The sequence below is a fragment of the Alligator mississippiensis genome, chromosome 11, assembly GCF_030867095.1.
Source record: "Alligator mississippiensis isolate rAllMis1 chromosome 11, rAllMis1, whole genome shotgun sequence".
In the NCBI taxonomy this organism is placed as follows: Eukaryota; Metazoa; Chordata; order Crocodylia; family Alligatoridae; genus Alligator; species Alligator mississippiensis.
In genome coordinates this window covers 26,619,911-26,637,708 of record NC_081834.1, presented here as the reverse complement: position 1 = coordinate 26,637,708, position 17,798 = coordinate 26,619,911, and the positions used below count along the sequence as shown (strand labels likewise).

At 36.7% G+C, this 17,798-nt stretch overlaps 1 protein-coding gene across 17 annotated transcripts in view; it reads right to left on the bottom strand.

Annotated features, from left to right (window-relative positions):
• TCF12 (transcription factor 12) overlaps nucleotides 1-17,798 on the bottom strand; it is a 314,097-nt gene that overhangs the window by 53,318 nt on the left and 242,981 nt on the right. For 14 of the 17 annotated variants that reach the window (XM_059714710.1, XM_059714711.1, XM_059714712.1 and 11 more), the window contains one exon: nucleotides 14,442-14,494. In XM_059714710.1, coding sequence (XP_059570693.1) covers nucleotides 14,442-14,494 — 53 coding nt within the window. Of the gene's footprint in view, nucleotides 1-20; nucleotides 187-14,441; nucleotides 14,495-17,798 lie in introns of those variants that run through there. The other 3 variants (XM_059714721.1, XM_059714722.1, XM_019477564.2) reach the window with 2 other exon arrangements.

The window sequence follows — 17,798 nt, the reverse complement described above, 5'->3', positions numbered from 1 at the left end:
ACAAAGGAAAGCACCCTTACCGTTTTCCCATTGTAGTAATACATCAAAGAATTGCTGCCCATTCCAGGTACAGGGTATGCACAATACATGTTGATTCTAAAAATGACACAGTCTGCAGTTAAAGTGCACTGCTTCTCTCCAAGACATCCATCCACCCGATCAGAGTAATTCTTCAGTACTATGCATGCACACATGGATCTACTCAAAAGGAACTTATGCAAAACAGGACTGAACCAACTCATATAGGGAAGTGGGGGGAGATGCACTGTAACCTCCATTAAATCTATCAACCCCCTGCTTTTAGTTACATTCCAACCAGCAAAATGTCTGCATCGTAGTAAAACAAAATTTACTTGCAACAGACAAGCTACATAGGTTTGATCCTACCAACATACCAAAATTATTAGTTTTTTTCCCCTATAAAAATATTGCAAAGGAATTAAAAAAATGGGTAAATCCTGAGCTAGTTAATCTGCTTTTTGTTTTAATTAAATTAGAGCACTTGTGGCAGTGGAGACATAGCTTAATGTACCTCCAGTGACACTACCATCTGACTCTGTCTAAAGTTGCTTTCAACTTTGACAAACACACCACAGAGCAATCACGAACTGGAATCACTGAATCAAATGCAACAAGGACCAACACTGTTAAGCTTTATACACATAATCACTTCCTGGCCAAAAAAGTGGCACATCCCAATTAATTAAACATCTCGATGAGGCCACAGGTTGTTTTTAACAAGGGAAGAAATGCATCCTTTCAAACTAACACTGTATGGCTGTCAAAGAAAACAAAAATACTATGTCTAGTCAAATATTACATTTTGAATAAGGTAAAATAGTTTACACAACAGTCCAAATGTCATATTTAAATTAAACAGAACAAAGATGGATTATCTTTTGCCAATTATTTACAATTTAATTACACTATTAAATACATTTTTGTTCAGGGGAAAAAGAAGAGGGATTAAAATGTTGTGTTTGACAGAAGTGCCTACTGCAATACACAGCATACATAGCCTATACCTCTGCATTCCCAAAAGGAACACTATTTGGAGGCACACATTATTTATATTATTCTCTAGATTGTGGTCTCATTATAAGCAGCATGAATGTATCTGTTTGAAGAATTCTGTAGATAAATTGCCATCCATGATAATAGGAATTCAGTTACTAACATGAAGAGAAGGGGAGGAAGAGGAAAGAATTAATACTACATCCAGTTATCCTTTCCATAGTGTCCACTACCTCCAGATATCTGACTCCATGCATTTGCATGTTAACATGGCATACTCTATAAATGAATACGCTTGACTAATGAAGAATTATGTTCCAGAAAAAAGTTGCAATGGGAGATCTCCACCTCACCCTATGTCAAATGCCAAACCCATGAGCTAGTCCTGCTTCCCTTCTGTCTAAGGAGAAAAAGTACTGCAGGCTGAGCAAAGAAAGGGCTGGGGTCAATTTGCTAAGCACCTTGCATGGGATGGAAATCATCTAACTATGCTGTAAAAATTCTGTCAACACAACAGTCCAATATGCTAAACTACTACAATCAAGTGAGACTTCCATGAGACACTTTTTTTTTTTTTTTTTGCAGAGCTCCTATCAACTCCATAGGTAAGCATAGACATATCTGTAAGTATATAGGAAATACATGGAGTCAACACAAAAACTAGAGTCTGCCATGCCAAAAGCTTGGGGACATACCCCAGTAAATTGCATAGACCATACACTTAAACTTCTGTGATTACTCCAGTTTTGAATTAAATAAAGATTTAGGGCCATCCTGAAGTGTTAATGAACTGAAAAACCCATGCTTTATTTCAGTTTTATATGTTGATTGTATTGCTTTTTACACACATGGATGCAGGGTATATAACCATATAGTTTAAGAAAAAAACTAATGATATTTAAACCAAACTCTTCACCGATACAAAAGGCTTAGCAGCAGCTGCAAAAAAGAACATCACTGTACTTCAGACTATTAAAATGCCAGGCCTGCAGAGTGACTTGCAACTTCCTCCTTCCCTCAGGGACCACAAAGACTCATTTCAGTCCCTAGAGAACTCTGTAAGAAGCTTTGATTTACAATTAACAATGCCATTCCTTAAACCTTCTCACTAACGTTCAGACTTTCACAGACGTGATATGCTAAAAGATCTTTAGATCTCTTACACATGCTGCTTTCCCTTCGCATATAGTACTCTGGGATTAAAATCAATGATTTAAATAATGTACCTTATCATATTCTTCCTAAACAAAAACTGCATAAAATGTAATTTTATTTTGAAAGAAAAATGGCCAAGTAAAAGCATTTTCTTTCTGTATTAATATTCCAGCACATAGGAATTTCCTTAATGGTCAAAACCAATTGAGTAGTAGTTACATTCAGTATTGCCGAGCAAGGATGGCTAACAATGCATCTTGGAAAATCAGCTACAGTGCCTACATATATTCTCTTGGTGGAATAGTAATTTTCAAAAATCATCTTTTTTGTATCGAAGAGAGCAATCGGCTTCCTCTCAAATATTAAATAGTATTAAACCATATTATATATAAATTGATTGTTGTTAAAACACTCAGTTGAGAGATTAAATACTCAATATTATACAGTGCTGTTTTTGTTTCTTCTTTCTTGTTGCATCTCATTTATAGAACTGCACAGAACTGCAGAAGTTCAAAATGTAAAAACAAAATCAATTGGTATTGTTCAGTAACTTGATTAATGTTTACTTTAACAACAAGGGAATCAGGATGTTTGGGGCCAGGGTCAAATATACCACCAGAAACTGACCAGCCTTGCTCCAATATGCTGCCTATACTCATAGGCAAAGTCAGGTACACTTCAACAATACCCTGTGGACATTAAAGGAATTTGTTTTGGCATTCTCTGACAAATAAGTGGAGTAATAATTTCAGTGCACTCTGTATGCAATAAACTATTCTACTCCCACATATGCTAATAGAAATAGCATAGCTATAACAGCACTGAAAATTATCCCCATGCTGAAAGTGTACAGCACCAAAATACTCTTTTCCAAAATATGTTGTCACTCAATTTATTACCTTTTGGGATCAAATTATTCTGATTTCAAGCATATTAAACTTCTAAGAGATTTCTTGAATCACAGAAAGTCGCACTGTCTTCAGTAGATGAAAATCTGGCATAAAAATCTTAGTAATATAGCTAACTGAACAAATCTATCCTAGTATTTTTGCAGCCTTCATAACTGCAGCACAAACCACCAGACACCTTCAGAGTAACTATTTCAACACAGTTATGAAGTACAAACAGTGGTTGCAATTCTTTCTTTCTAAATCCCCCTTAATATGAGCAACAGCTGCACTGAAATTTTTGTTTTCTTAGGAGAATCGTGTTACGGTGAAATGAATTGTATCTGGATCAGAGATATCCTAGTCTATACAGTTGTTTATTCCATTTTTCCTTGGTGACAAGTCAAGGGTTAATCTTATGACTCAGTCTGACAAAATAAGTCAGCTGGAGACAGGGCCAATTTTTTAAACTTGATTTCAGACAGACATGCCGTCAGCAGAGGAGCAATGAACTGACATGTACTTTGTAGCCTGAATTGTTTCCACTCATGACCCTGTACCATGTGTCAAAAACAATAAACTGTGTGTTTCTTAAGTATATAAAGAGATTATGAGATCTGACGCAAAGTGAAATGCGTCACTAATAATAGTGACCTAATAATAAACTGAACTACCTACCTAAAAAGAAATCTCAAAGGTTCATTCATTTTCTGTCAGGTTTTTTTTTGAATGAGATGATAACATTTAAAATTCTAAGCTGTGGCATTGAACATTAAATTTAGTCTGTTTACTTTTTTGTCCAATCCATCCAATACACAGAACACACAGAAAGAATGAGTGACCCACATTTTTAATACTACCACCAAATTGAAAGCCTATACATCAATGAAAACTATCTTTTGTAATATATGAGACATTTAAAGAAGAAAAAAACCCTTCTAATCACCATGCCAAAGAGCATGTCCTCTATTCAAATATACCCCATAAATAAGTAAATGTCATAACAACTTGTTTAAAATAAAAAGCTGTTACATTTATTGTTTTGATTCTTTAAATGGGTCTATTTCAATACAATAAAAACTAAAAATTTGCAGATACTTTGTACATGACTTGTTTTTTAAAAGAAGAGTCAATCTCCCCCTAGCAAAAATAAATGTTAAATATCAGAGAGAACACAATGAATTTCCTGATGAAGAGTCTATTTAAATCCTTAAAGAAAACAGCTGTTTAAAAAGGAATTGTTTGAGTAGAACAGCAGCTCTTTCCTCCTCTTCATTAATTTCATTAATTTTCTTTTTTTTTTTTTTTTAGTACTAGTTGCTAAGTTGAAAAATGTTCTGCTGCAACTTCAGAACCTTGGAACAAAAGGTACTTGGAAATCACTTGTAATGTTCTTAATAAGACCCCCAGACATATTTATTTCTGAACCAAATAATTATGATAAGTAACTAGATCAGATTAGGATAGATCAATATTTATAAGTGATCTAGTCAGCAGGCCAAAAAAAAACAGACAAATTTTAAAGTATTTACAAATTGTACCTTGCTGCTTCCAGGAAACAGAAATGTGCATTGTTTAGAACATAGATCTTTAATCAGATATGTTTAAATATTTGGTTAATAAACTGAAAGCATGTCATAATATTATTATGTACGTAAGGAGAAATAAGCCATTTTTTGTGTACTGTGCAGTGAACAGATGCAAGGGACTGCAACTCAGCAAGAATGCATGTTTTTAAACACCAAGCTTAATGTCTCTTTACAACAGAAGCACCACAAGAGTAAAAACATGAAGTACATTAACTTCCCAATTGACACAGTTAAATAGTGGTTTACCACTTTAAACTCAAATATTTGCATATCTGTAACCAAAAGAAAACCTCTACCCAACATTAAGTAAAAATGTGCTTATACATTATAGTGCCCAACATTTAAGAAAACAAGTCTTATACAGAATATTTATGTTAAAGGTCCAAAGCAGTATTCCAGAAAGGTGACATATGAAAACACAGGAGAACATTTTAACAGCAACAAATTATTAAGTCAGAAAAATTCTGCCTCGACACCTGAGACTGGCTGTCTTTCTCAAGTATGCATTCAACTTTAGAGTTATTATTTAATATTCTTAATAGAAATGAAACGTTGTGTTACAAGGGGCATAATGCTTAGATGATGAGTAACTGTAATCTCTATCAGCTTCTTCAGGATTGGAGCCTAAACAAAATGCTCATAACAGAAGTGACATTTTTCTTATGAATTTAAATTACCCATTAAAGCAAAATTTAATAAGGAACTTGAAATGCACCATTATTTCCCAACTAAAAAACTTTTGAGCCAGGTTGAAAATTTTAGATACTTTGTTTTTAAAAATCCAGACAAAGTGTTATTGTTGACATTAAAACACCCACAAATGGACAGATTCTTATGAGAGGCACTTAGCTACACAGCACAGTATTTAAAATTGCTCTATTATTCTTGATAAATGGATGGCAGGTCTCACCAAACCAGTACCGTTCTGTGGGTAACCACCACTCCACACTGTGATAAATACCTCTGTGCATCATATTTAAAAATTAAACTTAAATCTGAGATTCCAGAAAACCTTCTGAAGTGAATTACCATGTTTCTGTTACTGAAATATGTAAAAATTTAAGTGAATTACATATTCTTCATCATGAACTCAGTATGATTTGAAAAAGTAATGGGGGAGATAGGTCCCTCTGCTGGTCCAACCCTAGTATCATTTTGTTTAATATTTCCTTACTATAGTGTAACATGTTTTGCATTTCTCATTTACTTCTCAAAACAATAAATAATAGCACAGCTACTGTTGCAATTCTATAACTGTCCTGAAGGTGGCTCTATAATAAAAAAACTGTTCATACAAAATCAGTCTTTTTAATCTGTTTAATAAACTAGGCACAAAGCAGCTTTAGGTGACTTTGTGTCAAAGTGCAGGTAGGTGGCTGTACAGAGATGTAAGTTAGGAGGCACATTTTCTTCATTTTTTTTGTTCGCTGGTTCATTGCGTGGCAAAAGTCTTTGGAGAAAGAAGCTGTCTGGATAATCTGTCAAAAGCAAACGACAATCCTTTTGTCGTCCATAGTTAGGGATCTAGCTAGTACTCCCTTAAGGAAGATTTTTTTTTAATAGCCTAGCCTAGCTATCATAGCAAATGTCATGAAGACTTGAGATTACATCTCCAGGATTGTACAACCTGTTTCCTTTATGGCCTTGAAGTGCCAGACCTCAACAGCATAAGAAACTCAATGGCACTAAAATGTTAGGCAATTCTAATTCAATTTTAAATTTATACTTGGAGACTAAAACTAACATCTGCCTCCCCATTCCAGGATGACAAGTGAATCAGCAGCCTAAAAAAACCCAAAACGTGCCTGAAATTTCTTCTGGAATTTATACAGTCTTTTTATTTCAGCATCGTTTTTTCCAACAAAAATTTTTATACTGTTTAATCTCTGATAATTACATGGTTACATCACACCCAAAACAGGCCAGTTAGCATTTTTATTGATCAAGCAACTTAGAAAAAAAATAGCTCACTTCACAGCATGACACAAGCAAAAGTTGTAGACATAACTTATTACTCTCCCAACATGATTTTTAAACAGCTTTCTCACCAAACTGTGATCATAATCAAGCACAAGACCATAAGAAATAATTTTACATTTATAAAAGCGTTTATCCCTGTTGGGTGTTATAAGGAAAAACATGGTAAATAATGGGAGATGAACTGGCACACAGGCTTTGATGCAAAGCAGTAGTTATAGCAGTGACATATATTAACTTATTTCTAAGTTAAACAAACTACAGTTTATTCACATTGGTTTCTTTGATTAACATTAAATATAAATATAAATGTAAGACCCTCCTATTCAGAACTCTATTATAATTCACTTGCACCTTAGAAGGATACTATGCAAGGATACTATGAAAACTTTAAATCAGAACAAGTAGCATCAATAGAAAGCCCATACAACAAATCCTGACAGCTGAGGAGACACTTTGGCAAAAAGAACCTAGGACAGAATTCTATTGATAAGATCCCTGAACCAAGTAGTCCCGGTGTAGTGACAACATCAGGACAGACAACTTGGATAATTCACTTGATCTTTGGAAGGGGGATGATTATTTGGGTCTACTATACCAAGACCTTTACAGTTTGACAGAAAAAAACTTTCAATAATTACTAAGAGCTGAAAGTTTGGAGTTTTTTTTTCTCTGTTCCCATACCATAGAGCAGATAGAAAAACATATTGTATGATTATTCCTGCTTCCAGATCAGCTTCAAGGGAAGCCAAAAGTAGTGAATTACTATACTCTAGACCAGGAGTGTTCAACCGCCAGCCCAGAATGCCATGTCATCCAGCCCACAAAGCTCCAGAAATTTGGCAGTGGGGGAGCAACGGCACCTGGGCCCTACACACTGGATTTAGTGTCCAATCCCAGCACCCAACCCCAGTGAGGGGGACTGGGCAGCAGTGGCACTGTGGTCCCCAAGGCCCAATCTCAGTGAATCGACCTGGCAGGGAGTTGTCCCAAGGGCCCATCTGACCCACAGACTAGTCCTGCACCATTCAGCTAGCCTACAGGGTCAAAAAGTTGAGCACAATTGCTCTAGACCACTGCTTTTCAAACTTCCTAGTCACAGAAACACTTTCATATTGGGTGCCTATATACATGCAAAGAGGCTACTCTAACACGTTGCAATTACAATGCATCGAAGCAGACTTGATTAATTGAATCTGGTGGAGCATGGTAATTACTGCTAATTACCCCAGTATCACATGCATCAGCGTCTCCATCCTGAAATATGGTGCATGGGTGCTTTAACTAAAGCTGTCTGGTGAGCTTTAAAGGGCCCACGCTGCCATTTTTCAGCATGGGGATGCTGATACAAATGATGCTCTGGATGCTTAATTAGAGCGGCTTGAGTAGCTGCTCTAATTAAAGCATTCACCCTGCCTCCCAGAACATATTTATAAATGCCCATCATTTTTTCAGCTATGAAACCCCTACCTCTAGCCTGTGAGCTGACAGGAAGCTGGGCAACCTGGCCTGGCAATAACAATGCACCGCCTTCTAGTCAATTCTGCTACTACCCTCAATCTCTTTGTAAGAACCCCTGATGACCTATATTGCAGAACCCCAAAATTCCACAGTACAGTTTGAAAAGCACTGCTCAAGCCTCCGGAAATGACCTAATGAGGTCCATGACAGAGCAAACCGAAGGACTGCTCAGAGACAAAAACAGCCACTGTTTAAAAACACCAAGGTCTTAGCTTGTTTGGTTTATACTAAAATCCTCAGGACTTGGATAATTTAGGCATTAATTTATTCAGTACCAAAGACAAACACAGTGCTTTTTAGAAGGCAGGTCCCTGATGTGAAGCACTTACATTCAGGAGCAGATATAACAAGCTGAAGGTAACAGAGCAGAGTGCTGAACCCCTGACCTATGGGTCACATCTGATTTGTGGAGCTGTGTGATTTGGCCTACAGGGCTCCACAAAGGTCCAGAAATTTGGTGGTGGAGGAGTGGTAGCAATTAACACTGCTACCTCTTCCCCACCACTAAATTTTCAAGGCCAGTAGGCCAGATGACATGGCCCATGTGCAGGAACTGGTTGGTATGTGTAAGTCTGAGGCTGGGATGACAGGCCTGATTCAGTGTGCAGGGCCAGGACTGAGGGCATGATATGGTATACAGGGCCAAAAAGTTGGGCACCACTGGTATATATAGTGAGGGAAGAAGTATGGAAGGACAGGGGCTGGGGGAAACAACAGTAATAAACCAGGAGTTCTGTGTGCTGTTGCCCACAAAATTTGTGAGCTATGTATCAGTGTTCTAAATGTTTAATATATTATGGTGACCATGGCAAGAATTAGACAAGCTACTGCTGCCTTTCAAGGTGTTGGATACCACAGAGAAAGGATGTGAATTTACCAGCTGAGCAGCACTACATGACTACAACAATCCACAAAGCTAGGGACAAATCTAAATAAATTTCTGATGTCAGACTCTGGGATTTGACACCACAACTTTAGCAAGAACAAGAATTCAAATATTAAGAAATAAATAAAACTAAACTCTACAACATGTACTTTCAACCAAAGTGTCACCTAATCTCTACTGACAATACACATGCCTCATGACCCACAAGCATTTTAACACACTACTGCTGGTGGTACCACCTTGAAAATAAAAAATGAACTTCTGTAAAAGGACTCTGAAAATGGAGATCATCACCCACATGTTTCCAACTGGATACTTAAGGAATACTCATTCAGAGTTGGCCACAACATCATCCAGTGAACTTTCTAGTATTGTCAATGATCCTATGTCCTCAGCTCTGAAAGATGTTTATAGTCACTCACCATTGTAAATTTTAAACTATTTTTCATATAGCTTCATTATTTTGGGCCTAACAAATTAGGATTCAGATATACATTCAAAAGCCTAGATATTTATGTAAATATGTAAACTAACTCATAAACCCCCAAACTTCTTCATTTCAAAGCAGTCTCCCTACCTGAAGTTGCCTTCAGGAGGAGAACAGACTATGTGACCTATTATCTTCCTTCAGGAACTTTAAGCATGCTTCCTGTTTAGTGTCCTCACAAAGCAATTGCCCAACTCTATCCCTAAGGGACATGGGAGGTGTAAATCCAATCCTTGGAAAGTAGATATAAGACCTCTGTTTCATTTTCTACCTATGTATGCAACCCAAACTATTTTTACATCTGATGAAGTACACTGTTCTCCTTCTCTATACATTTTATTTAGTTAGCCTATAAAGGCATATATGGTGCTGGGTATGACCATAAACTTACCCAGGTAGAGGGCCTGGTGCAACATGGTGGGGTTACTTGTGGTGGGGTAGTTCCTATACAATACCACAATGATGCAACCTCCAGAGTAAGGCAAGTATAGGGTGCCTCAAAACCCTAGCCCTCACTGCCTTGTGAGTGCTCCTTCATTGGAGAAATGCTAAGGGACATCATCCTGACAGAAATATGCCCTCTCTGAAGCATTAGGCTGTCAGCAGCAGTTCTTGTCCATTACTCTCTGGCAGAAGCTACAACTACTGAGGCACTGAACATTGGGATTCACTCTAGCCTTTGGATTCTGTCTCAATGGTCTAACAGGGGGATGGTAGGTCTTGAGCGATCTTCACTCCTCTATACTCTTGCCTAGGTGTATGTGATAAAGGTCTTGGTGTGATGGCAACTAGATTTATCAGACACCTGACTAGACTTCTTAGGTGTACAGCATGATCCAGAGGATGGACAGTTGCTTACTAAAGCCGTATAGCTACCTGACTTCCAACTGACTTCAGACTAACATGGCTAACTACCTCTCACTGCCACCCAGACTTGCAATAACCTAAGCCGGAACCAGATTGGGCACTCTGTGTTAGGGTTTTTTTCTACATCTGTCTCTCTCCTAGGTATAAAGAAAGTTTCTGGGATCCTTCTCTCTCTCTATGCTCTCATGTGTCTTTTCCTCCACACCAATACAACAAATTACACACATTATTCTGGTTACACCACTGTTCAGTAGTAGAATTCTTACTGTAAATGATAAATTGGTACATACAACTGACATACATCATCTACAAGGAGATGTGTCAAAGCTCCCATAACTAATCTATGAATTAGTTTCCCCTAAATATACTGCTAAATTAAAGTGGACTTTAGGAAAAGGACTTTACTTTTAATCTTCTATTAAGTTGATGTGTTTTAAAGTTTAGTTTTTATACCAGAATAATTTTGTGAAGTCTTAGGTAACACACTTATTAAAATACTGAAGAGTATGTAAACATGCAAATTCTGTACTTCTGTTTTAAAAGCCTCAGTTTTTAAACTTAAAACACAATAACAATAAAAAAATAAAAACTTATCTAGGTGAGCAGGCTTAATAAAAAGATAGAAGACAAATCAACATAAGACTGTGACCTTGAATGTATTTAGGATGAGGTAGATTAAGTAGCAAAAGTTTAATCTAAAAATATTTCTGACATTAATCTTCTTGATTTTTAATATTTAGTACAACTATTAATGCAAATTAAACATTGTTATAGCATTAATTAGAACTAAACCAATATTTTAACTGAATATTTAGACTTTTTCTGATGAAGAGCAATAAGTAAGAAGTAAGTATTAGTCTTCGGCTCATGGAATAGTCACAACTGGATTTCAGCATATTTTCAAATCAGCTTGAGGTTTTAATTTTTCCTCTGAAGACTGTACTCTTCCTTGCAAGTGCGCAATATAGACTCATCAAAATGTGTGCTCCGCTGATTAGTTACAGCTGGCCTCCAGTCACCTGGTATTAATTTTGTTCCCTGACTGGGCTAAGGTAAGTCCCACAACCAAAAGGAACGCTCACAGAATCTGCTGGGGTTTTGAATCTCTCAAGGAAAGCAGCTGATAAAGAGAAATATAAACATATGTATTCCACGCTACATAAGTCTTGTCTAAGGAAACACGCAGAAAAGTAGGCTATTGTGAAAAAATTACTGGACAGTACAGAGAGTTTATGATTTTTCTTCTCTCCTCCTTGTACAATATGCTTGTGCAAATGTAAGATTTAAAGGGTGTAGTTTGATCTGACTGTCTGCATACCAGTCTTCTGAGGATTGGTTCAAGTCAAGCTCCACCCATCTGAAATATATACAATTTCCTGTGTCATTCTGAGGCTGGAAAACATTCAAAATAGATTTTCCACAAATATTTTTGCAGAAAGGGTACAAGGAGATTCAAGTTTGAGTAAACACTCAACAAAATGTCTCAGGCTTTCATTTACCTCTAACCACTTTCTGAGTAGCTACTCTTCATCATTAGGCACAATCAAGAACGTAAGTGGATATTTTTTTCTCAAAACAAGCAATTCTAAAAAACTTCTGACATGCAATATCCATCAAAAAACCCAAAGAGAAAAAGTGTATTCACAAACCACAGGAAGACTATTATAGTAATACTTATAATATACTTATAATACTAAATGATCAAGGCTATTATAATAATACTTATAATACTAAATGATCATCATTTATTTTCCAGTTAAAATAAAATTACCTTAAAAGTTGAAGTACGAAGAAGCATTCACACTTATGTAAAATCCATTTCGACTAGAAAGCATTATAGAACTCAATCTTCTAGCAACTCAAAATTAAAAAGCCAACTCTCTTCCTCTGGTTTGTAAAAAGTAACAATTAAAGCTTCTTTTATCTCCTTAGTCATTTTCTATCTAACGATAATTTGTAGCAAAATGAGATTAAATAAACTGATTCAATTTTTAGCTTTGCCAAAATGCAGTCTGACTTGTTAGAATGTCACAAAAATTATCCGAGTGCTTTCTTCCTTTTATTCACAGAATTTCAACAAGATTCAAGCTTCCTTAATGCTCAGTAAATTTTATTTTATGTCATCATCCACAACCAACATACCTTATATTAAAAAACTGGGTTTAGTTTAATTTGTTGTCATCTTTTGTAGTAGCTATGCTCAGGACTGAAACATAAACATATGGAAACAATGCATTTAAAAAACTGCATTAAGTCCATACAGATCACTGATGATTCACAGTTACTGCTCCATCTTCATCACTGAGGTTTGTTCAACATTTAATAAAATCAGCCTTTTTCTGCCCTCTTCCTTCATTTGGTAGATGAAAAATGAAATAAGAAACATTAAACACATGCCACTTCTTAAAATTAATGCTTGGTAAGAGAAATTAGATAGATTTTTCACTTGCTAATATGATCTCTTTACCTGGGCACTACTACTAAATATTAATATGTAATTTAACTTTTATTACTCTCCTAGAATTATAGTAATAAATTACATGAAAATTGCACTGTTACATGTTTTAGCTAGTCTGTCATTTTTAATATATTTCTGTTAATCTAGCAGAAATCATCTGCTAGACTGTAAAGCCATCCCTGCATAACATACAACTGTTAAAATGTAAATTGCCAAACTATTTTTAGCTGCTGCTGAAAAAAAAATATTCCTGGCCTCGGGAATAATGATTTGAGGCATTGTGTTCATTTTGTTTATCAAGCAGCTATTCAGCCTCTAGTGGGGCCCAAGTGCTTATGCAAGCAAAAGCTTTTAAGAGTGCCTGCAGCTGCAATCCTGGCTTCCAGGTAGGCTGCAGGTTCAGAGCACAGCTGCCCCAGGCTGTCTAAACTATCTCAGTTCCATCTGGCAGTATGGTTAAAATAGAATTTCAGATGCAGGTTTTTGTATATATCACAGTGAGGGTGGGGGAAACTAGAAGACACCATCTATACTTCAGACTTAATACAAAATAAAAAGATCAGTCCCATTTTGCTCCTACTATATTACTGTAGCCTGTGCAGTATGTTCTATTCAGCCTATCTGGCTTTGAGTTATGACTCATCCAAGTGCACCTGCGCCCATGTGTTAAGTACTGCCAAATAAAAGCCCAACATCCATTTACACAACAAAGAGATGTACCCCGCAAGGCAGCAGAGCTTCTCCCCCCTCCCCTCTTGTTTGTTCTGAACAGAAAAAAAAAAATCCTGTCCTTCACTTCACTGGGGATTTTTCACTTCACGTGGATTTTTAAATGCAGATTCATTTATAAACAATTTTATTCCTTTAAAGAATAAAGCATATTTAATACCACAAAACACCCCTATAGCATTAGATTATCACAGCCATTAATGATTTTTCCACCAAAACCCTTCCAACCTTTTTCATCAAAGCCCTTTATTCTCAAAGGATAAATTTTCGAGCAAAGAGGGATCAACAAACTAGTTGCTTGAAAGCCTTCCTGATGCTAGGCTGAAGTTAGGAAAGGCTTAATGAAGGCTTTAAAATCCACCAGGGCTTCACAATGAACATCTGACTTGGTGATTTATGCATATTAATAACCTCAGTCCTACTGAGGCAAGCTGAGCTGTACATGTCCTCCGAATCTTAATGTCTTCAGCTCCATTGGGATTATTACAAATGTAAATTTCTAAGATTCTCAGCTATTAATCTCTGTCTGTCCTCCTGTTCAGCAACATAATGACTAATTAAACATCAAAAGACCTGTACAGGAGATCTTCTTTGACAGCTCCTGGCCCAGCTCTCTTCCCAAGAGGGGAATTCAAATGACAGGGACAAGTGGGTAAGAGCATATGAGTAAGCTACAAATCATTGCTATGAAATCTAAAAACTACACATCAAATGTGTACTTAGATCTTAAGAACCACTCCCAGTTATCTAGGTTAGCTTGTTTATGAACCCTGGATGAAGTTTTCCTAATGATAACTTAAATGATATGTATATCAAGTAAATAGAGTGGTCTGAGCCCATTTTGGTTAGGAGTTAAAATTTCAGTACTTACAGAAGAAGGCAAACCAGGGGGCACCTTCCTTACTTTCTTTGTTTGTAAAGGATCTGCACACAGAAAAACACATTTCATCAGCTATGTTGTGTAAGAAAGATTAAAAAGAACAAACACCCACAACAAACAATTATTTTCTTTTTGAAATGCATTTGCTATTTTCCAGCTTCATGCATCTATTCCTCTGTATCAATGAAATGTATCTTATATACTAAAACAAGGAGCTAATAAGTAAAATATGTGTAGCCTTTTCTAAAATAGTGCCTTGCTCATATTACCTTTGATCTCAGGGGATTGTCTTCAAAGAAAGTCACTCCCGAAAAGGGTACCACTATCAGGGACCGCAAGACCCTAATGTACTCATTAAACAGTGGCCTGCGATGTACAGGAGACAGAGAGTAATTTTTGGACAAAGTTTCCCTGCTTGTGTTCTTGGTAAAATTACTATTAAAAAGTACCTCAGTGACACATTAAAATCCAAATCAATTTAAACTGACTTCAAAACAGGAGCATCACTAAGTGGAATACAACACTGATATACAGGGTTTGCTGCATCACAAAACCTACTAGCTGTAACAAAGTTTTTCAGCTACCTTCCAGAAGTCATTGAGACAATTCAGAGCATTTCAAAACATTAGGAAAGTTGGGAATATAGCACCCTCTCTAAACGGTATCAAAAAAGAAGCCAACCTAAGCCACTGTGCAAGTCAAAAGCTTAAAAACTATGCACAAAATAAATTTTAGCTGAACTAGCACAGTCACCATGCAAATTAAGACACCCAGTACAACAGAGGCACCCTCATAACTAAATTATCTGCTGATATTATCATCTGTACTTCAGATGTATCCAGTCTTCAAACATAAAACCTTATCCAATTTGATGTAGAATTTACGATAGTGAATTTAGTGTCAGTATATGACTAGCTGAAAATTAATTACTCTTTCTATTGTGTAAAAAAGGCAAGTAATTCCAAGAGCAGCAAAGTAATGAACTTCATTAACTTTTTCTCCCATTCCACATTTCTCCCCAGTATACATCTACTATTGCATGCCATAGGTGCCAATTTAGAAAAGCTACTGTTTGGAAGACATAGTTAAATTTTTCAAGGGCATGTTTATACTGGGACGTGTAGAGAATGTATTCCCAACTAAAGGTGTGAATTGAAATTAGATTAGGTAAACCATAGCACCTCACACAAACTTGGGAGTGGATGTCTCTCATTCAGAATTAAACTGCCTTTAATTCCATTTACATTGTAACTCAGAAGGAGTGTGTCCATACAGAAGTTTATCACGGGTTAACTGGTCTATTTTTAAATTAGGGAAGTTAAATCTGAATGGAAAATCCCAAAGTAAACAAGCCCCCAAAGTTACTGTTCACATTTTTCCTGGGAAGTGGGGTTGAGAATGTACTTCCATACTTTAAAACAGTAGCTCTCAAGATAGGGATTGCAGCAATTTAGCATGAGGTGCCAACAGCCCCTGGATCACCTAATCCTCCCACAACTACGATTAGCCAGTATACACAATTAACAGGGAACAGGGTTTACAGTGCCTCACTTGTTCATAATTACCCGTAGTGGGCATTTATACATGTGCTCTGAGGGTGGGGAGGGGGAGCGCTTTAATTAAAGCAGCTCTGAGAGCCATTCTAATTAAAGCACCAAAGCATCAGGTGTATCAGCGTCCCTGCACTGAAAAATGGTAGCGGGGGTGCTTTAACTAAAGCTAGTTGAATTAGCTTTAGTTAAAGCATCCCTGCTGCCATGTTTCAGTGCAAGGATGCTGATAAACGTGATGCTAGAGTCTGCTGGAGTGTGGTAATTACCACACAATTAATTTAGTCTGCTCCGACACACTGTGATCACAGAGCATCGGAGCAGCCTCACTGCACATGTATAGGCACCCAGTAAGTGAAAGTTAATGTGGGGCAACTTAGACCTGTTTCATTCAAGGATAAACTGACCCAGTTTAGCTACCACTGGACAGACGAACAGTAACTACAGAGCAGTTGAGATGCAGTAAAGTCCCACCCTCTCAACTGTGGGTACACATATACTTGCTACTATTCTGGGTAAATCCTGACCCCTGTTAATTAAGGGAATCTCAGATACTCTGTACTGTCTCTGTGCCCTCAACTACCATGCAGTGAGAGCTAGTTCAGAAGCTTACTTGAATGAAGCAGAGATAAGTTGCCTCAGTTTACCTTTCACTTACTGCAGAGTCAATGCAGGTACAAAGAATTTCTGTACCCATAATTAATAGGACACAGGGACTTAAAGTTCCTCTGATGCTATGTGGTAATTGTTTGTGTGTCCAATCCTGCACTGGTTAATTGCAGATATATGAACAGCAATAACTGTATGTATGGGGTTTGCAGGAAATTATCATCTCTATGTGGATTCATGCCTGCAAAAAATTTGGGGGCTGCATATTTATGACCACAAACCCTCAGGTCCTGATTCACATCCATCCAGTTCCAGAAAACCAAAGAAAAAGGATATCATTGAAGGTTTTCGAAAGATTTAGCCATCTTTATTTTTATCTTCTAACAAACCACAAACGTTAGAGCGAAAGTTCTCTGCATACACCGATTTGTTTTGATTTGCTTATTTTGAAGCAAAAACACATTAAACTACTCAGTTCCCACATGAAATGTCAAGTTTGTAACAGAATATAAATATAGCCTAACTTGGTCTGGTTTGGGGTCCTATTCTGAATGTTTCACACCCATCAGTGACAATGCAACAGTGAATGTCAATGTCCCATACTATTTAGCAGTAAAACTGTAATGTGGTATCAGGTATCCTGCCTGTTGAATCAATGGGAGTAAAGACCAAAACCAGAAAATGAAAGAGTTTCCTGAACAATCCAAAACAAGAATCCTGGTAAGATGTTTTACTGCATTCCTCTTAGTTCTGGAAAGTGCTGCAGTTTAATCATTATGAGTTCTCATCTACGCTAATGAATACTTAAAAAAATACTAGATATATATTTTAAATATCCACCCTGAATGAGATGGCAGTTATTTTGGCAGATTGTTTCTGTTGCTGACATCTAAACCTTCAACAGCAGTTAGTTTTAATTTGTAAAAATATAGGTCCATAAGATCAGCTTTTTCTAATTAAAGAAATGCAAAACATTATTTCAAACAAATTTATGCCCTGTATCAATAAAACATGTCAATGGATAATTCCTATTAACTGTTAGAAATTTCTTGGAGTAGGATATTATCTGATGAAACTTTGTTGGGGGTAAACAATAGTTGGAGTTGTAAAGTTAAGTAGAGATATATGCTGGGTTGTAGTGACAATGAGTCTTAATTTAACATGTGACGATAAGAATACCACAAGGAAG